The sequence below is a fragment of the Chroicocephalus ridibundus genome, chromosome 15 (assembly GCF_963924245.1).
Source record: "Chroicocephalus ridibundus chromosome 15, bChrRid1.1, whole genome shotgun sequence".
NCBI classification, from domain to species: domain Eukaryota; kingdom Metazoa; phylum Chordata; class Aves; order Charadriiformes; family Laridae; genus Chroicocephalus; species Chroicocephalus ridibundus.
This window is the reverse complement of record NC_086298.1, coordinates 1,986,828-2,002,309: the sequence shown is the minus strand read 5'-3', so window position 1 is coordinate 2,002,309 and position 15,482 is coordinate 1,986,828. Positions and strand designations below refer to the sequence as shown.

The 15,482-nt window shown below is 44.3% G+C and overlaps 1 protein-coding gene across 3 annotated transcripts in view; it reads right to left on the bottom strand.

Annotated features, from left to right (window-relative positions):
- PNPLA7 (patatin like phospholipase domain containing 7) overlaps positions 1-15,482 on the bottom strand; it is a 137,528-nt gene that overhangs the window by 110,668 nt on the left and 11,378 nt on the right. For all 3 annotated transcript variants that reach the window (XM_063353102.1, XM_063353103.1, XM_063353104.1), the window contains exons 9-14: positions 10,429-10,557; positions 8,979-9,059; positions 8,232-8,376; positions 7,585-7,677; positions 2,452-2,552; positions 1,305-1,451 (exon numbers count right to left, since the gene is read on the bottom strand). In XM_063353102.1, the coding sequence (XP_063209172.1) occupies positions 1,305-1,451; positions 2,452-2,552; positions 7,585-7,677; positions 8,232-8,376; positions 8,979-9,059; positions 10,429-10,557 (696 nt within the window). The remainder of the gene's footprint in view (positions 1-1,304; positions 1,452-2,451; positions 2,553-7,584; positions 7,678-8,231; positions 8,377-8,978; positions 9,060-10,428; positions 10,558-15,482) is intronic.

Here is a 15,482-nt window from a genome sequence, read left to right as displayed (position 1 = left end):
CAATTCATCTTCAACTCTAATCTGTTTACTTATTAATTATTGAGAAACTTAGTCTATGTTACAAAAAATAAAAAAAAAATAAAAAGGTGCTGTAGTGGGTAGTGATCTTGGAATTTTGGCTCGTGAGCCGATACGTCTGAGAAGGAAGACATCGGTTGTATATTGGATACAAACTTGTGTCACAAGCGGAGCCTGAGGCCAGTCCTACGGAGAACAGGAGGCGGAACAGAACAGATGAAAGCACCTAGTCCTACATTACCCCATCTGTAACGAGAACCGCTTCTAAAATAGTCCGTAGCCTTTTCAGGAGGATATAAACGCCTGAAAAACCTGAAAACTAACGTAACAAGCTACGTCCCCTGCGGACTCACAGACAGTTCCGCACCCTTAGTCAATGCAGCGACAACACAGGGCGGGATGTGCAGCCTCTCCGCTGGCAGCTGAAAGATCACGACCAAGGTTTTGAAGGTGCAAGGGGAATAATGCGGAAGTCAGCAGGGAATGTTAAAATCCAAGAGTAAAATCCTTTCATTTCTAGCAAGCGCCGTTTGGCGAGAGCTCTTACAGCCGAGGCGGAGGAGGCAGCAGCCGTGCCCAGCCCTCTGGCAGCGGTGACAGGCTCAAGTTCGTGAAACACACGCTGTAATAAAACCAGGATATCTGTGAGCGATACAGACAGGTGTACGATTTTCCCAGATTGTCCGATAGCTGCACGAACAGCCACACCTCTGTAAGGAAATGCAGCTGGAATTCATAGGAACGATGAAAACAAACATTTTCATTCCTTCTCACGACGTGAAGGTGCGAAGCAGGAGCCGCGCTCAGCAAGGACTGCGAGGGCACCCGGCAGTCACCTCGGAACGGGCACACGCGGTCACTCAGCTGTGAGACGCGCTCAGGGCCAAGGGCCAAACACAGAGAGTCCATCCCAAAAACCAACGAGGCGCTCGGATGCTACGCCAACAGGGGGAACAGATTCAGCAATCGCCTGAACAACTTTACGTAACTTCTTCACATAGTATGCGAGAGCACGAAATTACAAGGCGGCAGAAATTTCACGTTTAATTCTCCCATGGAAAGACGTGTACACAGCGAGAAAAAGATTCAAGCAGTGCATTTCAGTATGGTCTTTTCAAAGGGCAGAATAATTCAGATTTATTTCAGTCCCGCTATTAACTTCAAGTGCCTAGAGAATAAAACATTCAGCTAGTCTACACTGTGCTAGGGAGGCAATTTACTTTTTAGTGCCCGGCAGAATGAGACGAAAAGCAAAACCAAAGCCATTTCTTCCTGCAATAACTTACGTCAAGTTTCATCAAGGTGGAAAGGTCTTTCTTTGCTGCTTCGACGATGGCATCAACGTGTTTGCTACTGCAGGAATCCTGCGCAGCACTGTAATGGAAAACTGCTGAAGGAGTTTCTGTCACCGTCACAGTCTTCTTCAGTATGGACTGCAAAGAGCAGATACACAAGTATCGGGTTAGACATTAGAATTGGCACCCGCCCAGCACAAACTCGCCGTATCGTCTGTGTTCTCCATCCACCACAACTGGTGGCCTGGAGAAAAGAAGAAAAAATAAAAAAAAAAAAAAAGGCTAGGTTTCCAAAAAAAACAACAGCTTGCTAACTTCATTATCCTCGTACTTTTCTGCAAAGCTTGACGCTCAAGTCAAACAAAGTTACTCATCACAGCTTGCGAAAGGGAAGAACAAGAGACTTTCCAGAAAGTGGGCAGCTGCCAGCTTGACAGAACTAAACCTCGATCAACGCTGTATACAAAGATGGAGGGAACGATAAAATGTCCATCAAGGTCACACTGAGCCACAGTTTCTCTCCGAATTTTGGGTTGCAGTTGTATAATTCAAGAGCCTTTTTGTGCTCTTAACGTCCAGGTCAGTATTCATAAAAAGCAGACCACAAAAAGAAAACCAGATTTATAAAACATGACTGAAAACCTACAGGAATCACGGGCTGATACAAGTTTGTAATTCCTTGCTGCAAAGTAGTTCTCACAAAACACGGTCTGAGAAATTTACCTTTCCAAATAATCCTTTTCAAGAGACAGAGGAAGGCAATACCTGGAATGGAGACGCTGCAGTAGGGCTTTCCCATTCCCTGCCAAGGGAATCTCCACAGAATTTCAAGATCTGCACTGAAAAGCCTGAACACTCACCAAAAAATCGACTGAAACAGCTGTAAGTTAAAAGACACCGATACAAGACCACCAAATACCGCAACTCGTGCGGAGCTGCAAGGGCAGCGTTTCCAAGTCAGGGAGAAGAGACGTACAAGCCGGAGGGAGCGAGGCTGGGAGGGAGCCCCGCGCCGGTGCCCGCGCAGGACCAGACCCAGAATCACAGAATGGTTGGGGCTGGAAGGGACCTCTGGAGATCATCCAGTCCGACCCCCTGCCAGAGCAGGGTCACCCAGAGCAGGTGCACCCAGACCCACCTTGCCCACCACAGGAGCGTTGGCCGCCTCCTCCGAGCCGAAGTGCACCCGGGCTCTGTCGTACGCCATGCCCATGTCTGACTTTGCGCTGCTGGAGTTATCTACGAGCAATATAAAAACCATTTGTTTAAGCACCTCCGTTATTGCAGTTTCTCAAAAATAGCAGACAGCCCATGAAGTCGAGAAACTTTTTGCTAGTTTGTTCGTTTCTGGAGCTGAGGATAAAATAGAAAGCAGCATCCTCATATTCTTATTCATTCCCTACTTCATTTTGACCTGGAAGATCTGATGGGAACTTTACATCTTCTCATCTGAGCTCGTGTCCTAACGTGTCCCAGAATTCCCACATCCGAGTCCCATACAGAGAACAATTATTATTTTGGAGTCGACAAAACAGAGTCATTCAGATCAAAGGTTGTCAGGAAGGGGCAAGTCCACCAAACAGATTTTCCTCATTGTTTGCAGGAAATGAGTCTTAGTAACCTTTGGTTAACCTCGGTTAACCTTATTAACCGAATCAAAGAAGTTTTTTTGTTCCTGATATGTTGCAGGAGCTTTCATAAGGAGAATATTATGATCAGCAACTTCTTAAAAGTCTCTCCATAGGAAGCATCCTCCCCCCAGTGCCAAAAATAATTTCAGACCTTCTCTACAACTTGTCCAAATTTTCAGTGCACGTCATGTGCCGAGAGATACGTAAGGAATTCCCTTAGGGCTCTCACTTATTTAATTCATGAATTTGAAGTCACTAACAACGTCTATTCCCTACTTCCCAATTTTAATACATCTTAATTATATTATATTAGCTCCTTGGCTGTCCCGTCCACCTTCCAGGAACTTCTCCGAGATAATCAATAACGCAACCCTAACTGGGAAAGGCTTCAGGAATTACCTAGGATGGGACACCCACATACCTGCCTGACGATTTACAGGAGAGTTTAAGAATCATGCAGGGATCGCAATTTCCTTTAACAAATAAACCTATAATCCTTCCTATCATATTTCTATGCCTCATATACGTCAAAAATACACTGCGATCAGAAAAGTTTAACTTTTCTCCCTTACGCCTTTTTCCTTCTGTTACTACATTGTTCTTGTACTTTTGCTTTTTTTAAATACAAACTGCTGCTCAAAAATAGGATAGGCCCTCAGGAAAAGCAACTGTCTGCTGACTGTTGAATGGGGTTCAAATTTCTGAATTTTCAATTTCTCCCCCGTCCCCTCTCTACGCACACACACTGGAGTTTGCCTAGAATTTCCCCAATCTTTGAAAAGTTAGCTTTTGGAAGCATGGAGCTGCCCTGTATTTACGCCCTTGTTACATACATGTGAAAAATATTACCCTCCCATGAACAGCTGTCTATAAATTTAATTTTAAAAATACAATTATTTCATTTCTGAAGGAGCTTGGCTCCTATCTCCACCCCAGCTAGGACAAGGAGAGAATCCGGCTGTCGCAACGATTCAGATCCACCTCAGAGTACTCTCTGCCACGTTATCTACAAATGCGAGCAAATCTTTGCACGGAGTAAACCCACATCTGCCACTGGGGTCACAACATCATTTAACGAGCGGCCTCCAGCCAAGAAAGCCAGCAAGTTGCCCCAAAGATTGTCATCAGCAAAACATACAAGCCATAAGACACACACCAAAGAGCTGTTGATGCTACTACCCCAATTTCATACACACTGCAGCACTAAAGACCCTAAATTAGTTATAAACAAAAAAAAAAGCTGGGCCCGTAGAACTAGCAGCACGGAGCTCCAGATGGGCTGATTTGACTCCCCGTCAATTACACTGCCCCCCAAATCACAGTGTCAGCGTAATTACTGAGCCCCCGTACACCAAGTGCACTTGAAATCTAAACACACGCTTCTCAGGTTCAACCTAAATAATCTGATAATGGGCATGTAGGCACGAAAAGCATCCTCTACATAGCTTTGCGTATTAAAAAAAAAAATAATCAGAGAGAGGAAAAAGAGGAGGCATTCTAAGAGTGAAAGCTTATGTCTCCTAGACTTCTATTCAAAGCAGAAGTCTTCATCTCAGTCACAGATATAAGCTTCCCACACAGTGATTAATTAAACTGTCTTGTTGCTCAAATGGGAGTTAGAAAGGATCCAGCGGAACGAGCTTTAACGAGAACTGTTGAGTCAAAAGAACAGAAGGCAGTGGGAAACCGGGGAGCGGAACGCAGTCCTGTGCGATGAGCACACGCTCGCCGGCATCCCACACGCTGCTGGGGTGGAAGTGGCTGCACAAGCAGTGGCAGGTGACAGGGTCCCCGCAGCCTTTCCCCTTCTAAGCGCTCACCGAAACACCCGCTCTTCCTAACGTGGGTTCCTGTTAGAACGCATCCTTCCAACGCGCCTGTCTGGATGGCTTCAGTTTTGAAGAGGGAAAAGCAAAAAAACCACCCAAACCAACCAATAAAAGATAATTTTTTTTAAGGTTAAATAGCAGTTAAGTTGGGAATATTTATTTCCAAGAACAATAAAACCGATGAAGTTATCGCATACAAGAGATCCCATTGTTTTATATGATTTATCTAATTCTTGTGCCCAGATACTCCACGTGGCCTCATTACCCCTCCATGAAGTACCCTAACGTGAAGGGTTATGGTACCTAAAGAGCAGCCCGGCAGGAGCTGAGGGGACCCTATTTCACCACTTACTGCCCTCACCTACACAACGGCCACATTTCAAGCTAGATAACGACACAAAAACCAGAAGAACCAGTTCACACCCCAACCCCAGAGGCAACCGAGGCAAGAATGTTTTCCCCAAAGTAATTTTTAGCAGTTTTTGTTAATTCAAATCAGCCAAGCAAATCAAACAGATGCTGAGATAATGGCACCTGTATGACTCTAATAACAGACAGTTCTCACTTCGCTGGATCAATAATCGTCATAATCAATATTCCCATGGAGTCTGAACACACATTATGGGAAAGGAATAGAATCTGGAGGAAGATCTTGATCTTTTCATTACAGACATCAAGATACTTTCCGTGCAAGATAAAGAGTGACTGTAACCTCAGTGCAGTGAGCAGAAATCAGCTCTGTTAACGGAGGCAAATCATAATTACCCAATTAGATACACTCTTCTGTCAGTAAAAATTAATTTGCTCTCTCTGCTAAGCTCTGTGTACCCTGATATAACTCTTATGACACATAAAAGGAGAAAGGAAGGACAAATGGAGTATTTGATGGAGTATCGCGTCCAGCTCTGGAGCCCTCAGCACAAGAAGGACATGGACCTGTCGGAGCGGGGCCAGAGCGGGCCACGGAGATGCTGGGAGGGCTGGAGCCCCTCTGCTGTGAGGACAGGCTGAGAGAGCTGGGGGGGTTCAGCCTGGAGAAGAGAAGGCTCCGGGGAGACCTTCCAGCCCCTTCCAGTCCCTCAAGGGGGCCTACAGGAAGGATGGGGAGGGACTCTGGATCAGGGAGTGTAATGACAGGACATGGGGTTTCAAACTGGAGGAGGGGAGATTTAGATTGGATCTCAGGCAGAAATTCTTTGCTGTGAGGGCGGTGAGCCCCTGGCCCGGGTTGCCCAGAGAAGCTGTGGCTGCCCCATCCCTGGAGGGGTTCAAGGCCAGGTTGGACGGGGCTTGGAGCAACCTGGGTTGGTGGGAGGTGTCCCTGCCCAGGGCAGGGGGTGGCACTGGGTGGGCGTTAAGGTCCCTTCCGACCCGAACCATTCTGTGATTCTATGAAACGGACAGATCCACTGTTAAGTACACAGGGATCCTTCCACACGAAAGCTTCTGGGAACAGGCACGGGCTCTGCCCTAAAGCTCCAGGGCTGCTGGGGCAGATCTCACCGAGCTGCTGCATCCACCATGGGCAAGCGGCTGCGCTCAGAGGCTCAAGTGAGCACCACCAAATCAGGTCTGCTGGTACATTTTATAATGCACAGTGCAAAACAACCTAATACACAGGAAAATAAAGCCAAGACTTCCATGGGTCAGTTCAATATTTTCCCTTAATTTGTTTCTCTAGTTCAGAAAGATGATCTACTCATCACTAGCCAAAATACGATTTCTTTGCCACATGCATCCCTCTGGACAGTAACGTGGGAGGTATGAAAAGCTGTAACTGGGACGTCGTATAGCAGGAATTGAAGAGGAAGTGAATCAGCTCTCTCTTGTTAGAAATTAAGCAACTACCCATTCTTCTCTTCTGTACGTACCACCAGCTTAACTTGATAGCACCAAGCATTAGAAGCCTTACAGTGGGGGAAGGCCTCAGCGCTAAAGGCCCCCTCAGCCTGTCTCCATCCTCTCTCCCTCCTCCCTACTCTCTAACCCCTCACAGTGTGTTCTGATCTCCCAAACCATGTAAGACTCAATGTAAGCAGTATGTGTGTCTTCTCATGTATCCAGGGTACCTTTATTCCACTGACCAAACTTTATGTGACTTCTCTGTTAACAATATCTCCATAATGACTACAGTATCCGAGCGTGACCTCACAACTCCCTCGAGATGGTTACTTTGGTATTCAGCTAACAAAGACAGATGCCTTCTGTGATTCACCCGAGAACTCCTGGTTTCTCCAACTTGGACATGAAGCTGACATCAACAGCCGGCTCAGAGGAAGATGTCTACAGTGCAGGTGACTGAAGTTCACCGAAATGCATGCTGCGGCATCAAAACAGCTCAGCCTTATAAATGTCTCATCAGAGCATTCAATGATAAATCACCTTTATTACCCACTCAGAAAACATTCCTCTAAAAGCAACAAAGCCATGTAACGTGCTCGTTGGAACAATCAGCCAAGCAAAAAATCGTGTGTCATCTTTTGCATGACAGATGACAGCATATCATCATAACTCACTTTGTTTCAGTTATATCAATTAATAAAGCTTTTCATTTGCAAGTCTCTCAGTAGCCAAATTACCGTACTGTTCCCCATGGCTAATAAAGACAGCAAGGGAACGCTCTCTTAGATAATAGTCCATTTGTTACTTCAGAAAATAAATTTTTGACAAATGAGTTAGGAAGCAGCACTACTGCAAGATGGTTATCTAACACAAACAGGAAGATTATCAAACCCAGTGCTCCAGAGAGCATGTGTCTTCCCCTACACGATTAGATACACATTTCCCACAATTTTGCCAGGCACCACTTACTGGAAGCCTCCGCAGACCCTGCGCAGGGAGGTGAAGAAAGGCTTCTTCTGAAAACAGGCTCAGAGTTTTCTGTACCAGAAACCTTCAACGTATCTGAAATTTAGAAACAAAAGTTACACAAATGTAAACACACGGTACTCCCTAATAAAATAAACTTTCATTAGCTACACACTCTTAAAACTTAAAGCCTATGTTAAAGGTTTCGAAACACCAATGTTAAACTCTGTTTAGACCTGCTTCCTGCTTACGATATAATTTAAAAAAAAAATCAGGTTCAGAAACAAAATTCAACTCAATCTATTTTCCTAGGTTCAGCTTGCATACCGACACCTCAACCCAAAAGCCTACGCATACCTAGCAACTCTTCTGCTAGCACCTAGAGCACAGAATTTCCACAGCTCCTCCTGTGAAGTCGACATTAGGACCCACTTTTTTTCCCCCTTCCCCTCACCCCTTGATATCATTAACACCACAGTAATAATTCCCTATTAAAGCTAAAGACTATCCAAAAACTTCAGATCTGAAACTGATTTAAGATAAACCCAAACTACTCTAATTAAAAAAAAAAAAAAAAATCATCTGAAGAATAACACAACAATTAAAGAATGTCACAAAGGACAGTTACTGCACATTTCCAGAAACATTACCTATTTCCAGTGCTTCCCCAGCCTTTTCAAGCTTTTCTCCGCGATCTTCCTCTGACACATTAGACACTTGTCTTTTCACCACTTTGCTGGAACTTCCTCCAGATGTGACACTTGCCACAGAGGTGAGCGGGATGGCTTGGCTCTGCTGCACGCAGCAAGGTGAAGAGGCAAACATAAACCATGCACCCACACACGTTAAACAGGACAGGACCCTGCATCGACCCCTGGGGTGCTTCTCCCACCCGCGATGATCAAAGACTATCGAGGGTGGCCTTGCAGTGACACCTGCCAGCTCCCTCAGCACTCCCAGGTGCATCCCATCATGGCCCACGGACTTATGTACGTCCAGTTTGCCTAAGCGCTCCCTGACCTGATCCTCTTCTAGCAAGGGCACATCCTCCTTCGAGCTGTTACAGGTAGAAGTGACTCCGGATCATTACCGTGTCAGGATTTGCTGAAACACGCTGATGTACGCGCAGAGTGATGTGCAGACACCAGGGTGAAGTGATGCACTTCTGCAAACTCTTGCAATTTAAGCTTGTCTTCCCCCCACCCCCATTCCCCAGGCATCAGCGTAGGCTGGATTTTATGGGCTGGTTAGAGCAAGCACCTTACTTCTCAAGTACTGTCATTATTAATTTAATATGTAACGCTTGATTTATGATCTTCTGAAAAAAGGCAAACCTCTCTGTGCCAAGACGCAGACAGGCTGCAGAGGAAGAGCAGATAAAACGTCTCCAAACTTACACAGTTGAAGAGCTCAGTCGTCAGACCAAGGTAGTTGTGCAAAGCGAGGAACGTCACCCTCTGCAGCCTTACCATGATGATCTAGAAGCGAGAAATCAAAAAGCGACAGGAATGGATTTAGCATTCTCCCACACTCGTTCTTGCATGTAGATACAGCTACGTACCAGAGTACCTGAAAGCGCTTTATAAAACACGGTCTGTACCCTAAGCTGAAATTCCTTCTTAGCAGTCGATAAATTGAGGCAAAGACAGATTCAAGTGATTTACCCAAGACTTCACAATCATTTGACGGCACAAGAATCCAAAGCCTTCCTCCCAAACACCAAATAATGCTTTTTGTTTTCTGTAAACATTATTAATAAACATGCCTTGAAATAAATGCATTTGCTTCCATTTTTTCCCCCCTCATTAAAAAAAAAAAACTATTCCAGCTTTCCCCATACAGAGCCTGTGCTACTGCCCTACAGACACTCGAACACAGGACATCGCTGCCACCTCACCTTCCTCTGCCCTGCCAGCTTAGTCCCACTCTTAAACCACCATCTTTTTTGTATCAGCGCTCACAGAGCAAATTAAAGTGGTGTAATGATCTGTTCTCCTCAGCCATCAGCGATAGGAGGTTCATGTGTCACTCATAAATCATCCAGATACCAGAAGAGTTTGCAAGGGCAAAAAGATTTAGAAGCGACAGTAAAACAAGAGGACAGCCCTGAACGGCTGATTGGGGCACGTGCACCCATCTGACTGTTGTACCCGCGGGACAACGCGCCCCTTGGCAAACTCTCCAAACTGAAATCATTAATACACCAGTCCCTGCACCAGCTTCCACTTGCAGGATGTACAAGACTTGGAAATTGTCTGAGCTCCTGCAAAGCGAAGGAAGGTGAGCTGAAAGCTAACACAGGGCACAGCTCTTTCCTCAGGCACTGGCAGCTGCTTCTGAAGCAGAAATTCACACGTCGGTCTGGATTTTGTTAATTTTGCAAAGCATCACCCCTCGACAGCCAGCTTCCGGGGGTACATCAGTCCTGTTTCAGAAGATGCGACAGTCCCGTCCACACTAAGTCGTTCTGAAGCCTTGTTGGTGCTTAACCAGGATGCAGAGCCCAGGCCAGCACGTTCGACTCCACCAGGACCAAAGAGCTTGCAGTGCAGGACAGGCTCCCGCGAGAGCCTGCCGCAGGCAGAAACTCATTCAACGCGTGTGTGTATATAGATATATATACGAATTATTCCTTCCTGTACGTCATTAGTGCTGAGATCATTAAGCCTAGGATTCTAAGAGCGAGAGGAACAGCAGAACTATTCCAGATCTTGGAAAGAAGCTACACTGAGCAGTTCCATATCTGCAACAGGACCGTGAGCTTGCTGAACTTCAAAATGCCTTCTTTGTCACTTCGAAATTACAGCAATTTCCCCTCCCCAAATTCCACTTAACAGCAAAGCTTACCTGTACCACTCTAACAAGAGTTTCAGGGTATTTCTGGAAGACGTCTTGGAAGGCACTTGCTGGAAGTCGCAGTATAGTGGAGGGAACGGCTGCTCGGGCTGAGACCGTTTTGTAAGGAGCAGGGTGACCCTAACAGAAAGTTTCGGAGACAGAAGGTTAATCCACTGATTACCGGACCCAATTCCTCCCCATCGCTTCCCAAATTTCTCCTTTGATATTGTATATGCTTGACAGCCATCGTCTGACCACAAAAAGCCTTGAACTTCTGCTCGGTGACTTAGGGGCGGTGTAATGAGGGCGGCGTGGTCAGGGGAATCCACACCGGCAACTTCCCCGGCATTAAACAGAGACCCAGGGAGAGAAACAAGAGCTACAGGACGGGCTATCAGGTTAAGGGGACTGGCTGCTCTGTCGGCTCTGTTACAGTTTTATTACAAAGCCAAACTACAGAAGTATTTCAACTTCCAGCTATTCAAGACTGCAGAGAAAAGAGGTCTCGTTGACTTTATCTGTACCAACAACCAAGCTATTTGCTGCAGTAACAATCACAGACTCACACAATCAGCAAAAAATATAAAAAAAATCGTATAGTAATTACATACATAATGAAATAAGCAAAAACCGAGGCAGATTTCTTGTGTTCTAAGGTAGATAGATAGATCTCTTCATATATACAGATGAAATTGTCCAAATGACAAAACCAAACAGCTTCTCTTTACTTGAGATAAACTGGGTCTAGACCACCCAGAGTCGCCCGAAGAACAGACGGAGAATTAACAAACCAGTGAAAGATAAAACTCTAAGTGGGTAGAATACAGAGATTTTTACCCTGGAAGGCAAGCCTCTGGTTTAGGATTTTCCCCCCTTGAATCAAAATATATTTTAACAAAGAACTACTGCCAAACACTCGCATAAAAAACTCCAGGCAACACCCCTTCTACTCCATTAGTAAATGCTGAAAAGAATACCTATAAGTCATTAATTCATTTACAATACAAGAAAAATTGATTTATCCAATATCTCTAAGATAAAAGGAGTCCTTTTGTGTTACGGAGCAGGAGCTAAGGAAGAAATGGTGTTTCTACTTCAACACAGTCAAAGCTTCTGAAGCTTTCACTCCTCCGGAGCAGCAGAAGGCAAGTTTTTCCAAACACTAAACACACAGATGCTAAATGCTGATTACAACCGATAAAACCCGCCAGTCTTCCAGAGCATCAGACAGCCGAACACAATCACTGCAAAAGAACTCCTGCCTAAAGACGACAGCACAACCAAACAGGAGACATTCTGTACAACCACAACCACTCTGGGAAATAAAAGCTCCAGCTCTGCTGTCTGCCTTGCTGGTCTGGAAGTCACGGCGAAGCAGATTCTAAAATGAAAATAAATTAATTGGAGTCAATTTCTTAATTACACCCACTTCAGCTGACCTTTTTATAAAATCTGGGGATGATATTAATAGCTTTGATTTTCAAGTTCCTGAGGGATTTGAAACTTTAAACATCTCTTTGACCCACAGCGCAAAGCCACCAGGCGTCCTCAGTTTTCCTGAGTTTCTTTTAATTAAGTACAGAAATTAGCAAATTACACTTCTGTGCCTTTTGCTGTACCAAAAATAAATGCAACATTCCTGTTTTCCAGGCTAGTTTACAGCCTGGCTTCAGACAAAGAAGTCATTCGGAATTCTCCTTGTACCCAAATGCTTTTAAGTACATCAGCTTGCCATCAACTCTATTTCCTACCAACCTCTGTACCAAATACACAGGGAAAAACTAAGGAAATCTATTAAGTCTTTAGTCACTGGACAAAAGATAAGCATTAAGTCTAAGAGTGTTCCATAACAGTTATTCAAAAGGGCAAAATAAGCCCCGCGTATCACATTTACAAGGTCGACATTCTACCCAGTGCAGCGTCTGGGGGTTTTTCCTGAACGGTGCTTGTTTGAGGATAGACCAATGCTGACAGGCTCGCAGAAAGCCAGTTTGGGGATAATAACAGATAATGATGCAGCAGCCTTTTTCTCCAAAGAACAGCCCATCCCTCCAGTTTTTCCAGCATATAATTTTTCCTTTTCGAAATCCCTGCGTGAGCGCAGCCCGCTTTTGAAAGGGCCAACACCACATCTAATTGGTCTGGAACACGCTAAAAGCTGTCAGAGGAACGCGGAGAGGAAGTGTTCCCGTAATTGTCAGTTCTCTCAAATGCAATGTAATCAGCCGCACACGGAGAATACCACGTTTAAATTATAATATTTTACGATTGCATACCGGGGTCACAAGGAACAGTTAAGTTATAATCAGTACTGAAGTAGGGTTTTTTTCAACAGAGAACTTCTTGTTCTGAGTGCAGATAACTATTTACGTCTGCCTTGCTGGAATAGCCGTGGAGTAATTCAGTGCTGCCGGTGACAAACGTCACAGCTAAAGCTGCCGTTGAATCCAGATGACAGCCAGTGGCCAAATCCAAATGAATCTGGTTCAGAAATCTGCTACAAGAGACAGAGGTGCCTCACATTCTCCCACCTGGAGTGGTAACTCCTTTTTGTACCCAAAAATCCAGGACGTTCTCCCTATTCCCATTGCTTGGGTTTTGTCTTCCTCTGCTCCTCCCTGCCACCCTTCACGCTACATCAACACTGCTGCAGCCCAAAGTCTTCACAGCGATCGATTACTTCTCCATAACCTCACCTACCTTGTCCACTTTGCCTTTAAGCAGATGCGAGCCCTGCAAGCTCACCTTTATCCAAGTGGTTTTTCAGCCTCTTCTAATCCTCAGAGTTTCATGTTTTTCCCCTTCGGTCACTGGCAATCGATCATTATCCTCCCAGTCTCTTCCTTTTCATTCCAGCTATGCCACCGGCTCACGGTTTTCCAAATACCAGCTCCACATGGAGGACAAAGGAAGAGTAAACCCCAAAGCCCTAGCAATCGGCATCAAATGCCGTCTCTATTCATCCCATTTAACTCGAAGGAAAATTCACCATTCCGGGAGGAGATCCGACTGCGTGCAGGGGTGGAGCGAGCTCTGGGCAACAGCTTCTGAAAACACGCGCATGGACATCAACAACGTTCAGTTCAGACAATTCTTTAATATTAGAGGCAGTATCAATTCAGAGTCAGATTAATTACAAGGCAGAGTTGTTCCAAAATACCAGGAAAGGGCTGGCGTCTGCCTGGATTCAAAGCCTCCCATTTCTCCTCTGAGTTTTGAGAAAGCAGCACTTATCTCTTCTCAGAACGAGGGAAATACAACACAAATCTCCTAAGTCAGAGCTGATATCTTTCTATTTAGTAGATCCAAGGGTACTTTTCAATATAAAAAAACCTGCAAAATTAAATTAGGAAGTACCTCTTGTGTGACCCTTCTTTTCACTCCAACAACAAGAGGTCACACCACTTCTTGCAGCAACCTCAATCTTCTTGCACTTCTCTCAACCAAGTGGGGGACCAGCCTGACGTCAGATGTTACAACATCAGTCAAAGAAATCCCAAATCCAGCTCGGACAACTCAAATCCTCTCCGAATGCATCCTTTCTTTGTGTCAGATCCATGTGTTTGGCGGTATGGTGAAACTTAATTAAGATTACGGTACCTGCAGGAAGTTCTACGACTCGTTCACTGGTTTGGAATGCCCCTGAGAAGTCTCCTCTATTTTGATCAATGCCACTTTCTCTTTCCTTGCCCATTTTCACGCTACTCCTATACCTAAACTCAGCAGGGAGCATAAGGAAGAGGAAATAAAACAACCGGTTCACAAAGCCGGGAAACAAGGAAGAAGAGAGAGTTGTAAAACAAATGAGAACAAGTTAATTTAGCAAAAAAAAAAAAATTGCAACTTTTTGGTTATATACTCTTCCGCACATTGGTAACTTTTTTCAACCCACTTTCAATAATTTTTATTTTCTGATTTATCAGTGGTGTAACTAATGAGAGAGGAAAAAAAATGACAGAATGAAAATTTTAAAAAGAAACAAAAAAAAAAAACCACAACACAAAATGAATGGCAACCACCCATTAAAAAAACCAGAACCACAAGCCATTGTTATACAAGAAGGATTTCTCCTTGTTTATTCAAAAAAAAAAAAAAAAAGGAAAAAACATGACTAGTATTAACGTTCCTATGTGGTGGTCCTGCTCTTTAGAATATTGTCATTAAGAAAAGCAAGAAGGGCAAAGATACTGCTAAACCTGCTATTAATATGGATTTGACAGCAAGAACTAGACTTGTGCAATCCAAATTATTCACGTGCCATTACTTCCTACAGAAGAAAGCGTGACCAAGCTTAAAAACTGTTTATCGCTTTCGATAGGTTTTTTGGAAATAGTATTTATATATACATGCCGCTGCTTGCATCTAAAAGCAGCAAAGAACACTTTGCAGCATTATTAAAACTACTTACACAGAGTAACAGTAGCCTTTAATGAAAGGAGACAGCCGAGCACAAGAGAAACACGACACAAGGTCAAATATGAACAACTTATTGATCAGATTATCTTCATCCTTTCCACTGTGAAAACCCTTCAAGTAAGCACTTGAAGCGCTTGCGTATTATTGAAGATGATGAATTCACCACCTTCAATTGAGGTATTCCTAAATAGATGCCCTGTGACAATTTCACCAAACCCAACGTTGTCATTCCAACTGAAACAAAATCCACCCTGCTAATTTGTGCGATAAATACGCCCAGCTCGCATTTAGCTCATCTTGTCGCCCGCCAAAGGGCACAACCTTCAGATGGTCACCAGCAACATTAACACATTAGGAAAAAATTAAATTCATCAACTGGTTTCACAGCATAATTACAATAATAACAACTGTCAGATTTATTTTCATTAGTCTAAATAAAAATAAATTCAGTGAGTAACTAATCAAACAGCGTAAAAGCCTGGACTTCTGGGCCCTAACCTGGTCGTCCTCCTCCTGACTGCTTTGTGACCTTGAGCAAGTCAAACCATACCTCAGTTTTTCAGCCATAAAAGAATAATTCAAACCCTATTGCCTATCAGAAATTGCCAGTGTTACACTGCCAAGTGCACGTTTCACAACCAACTAAC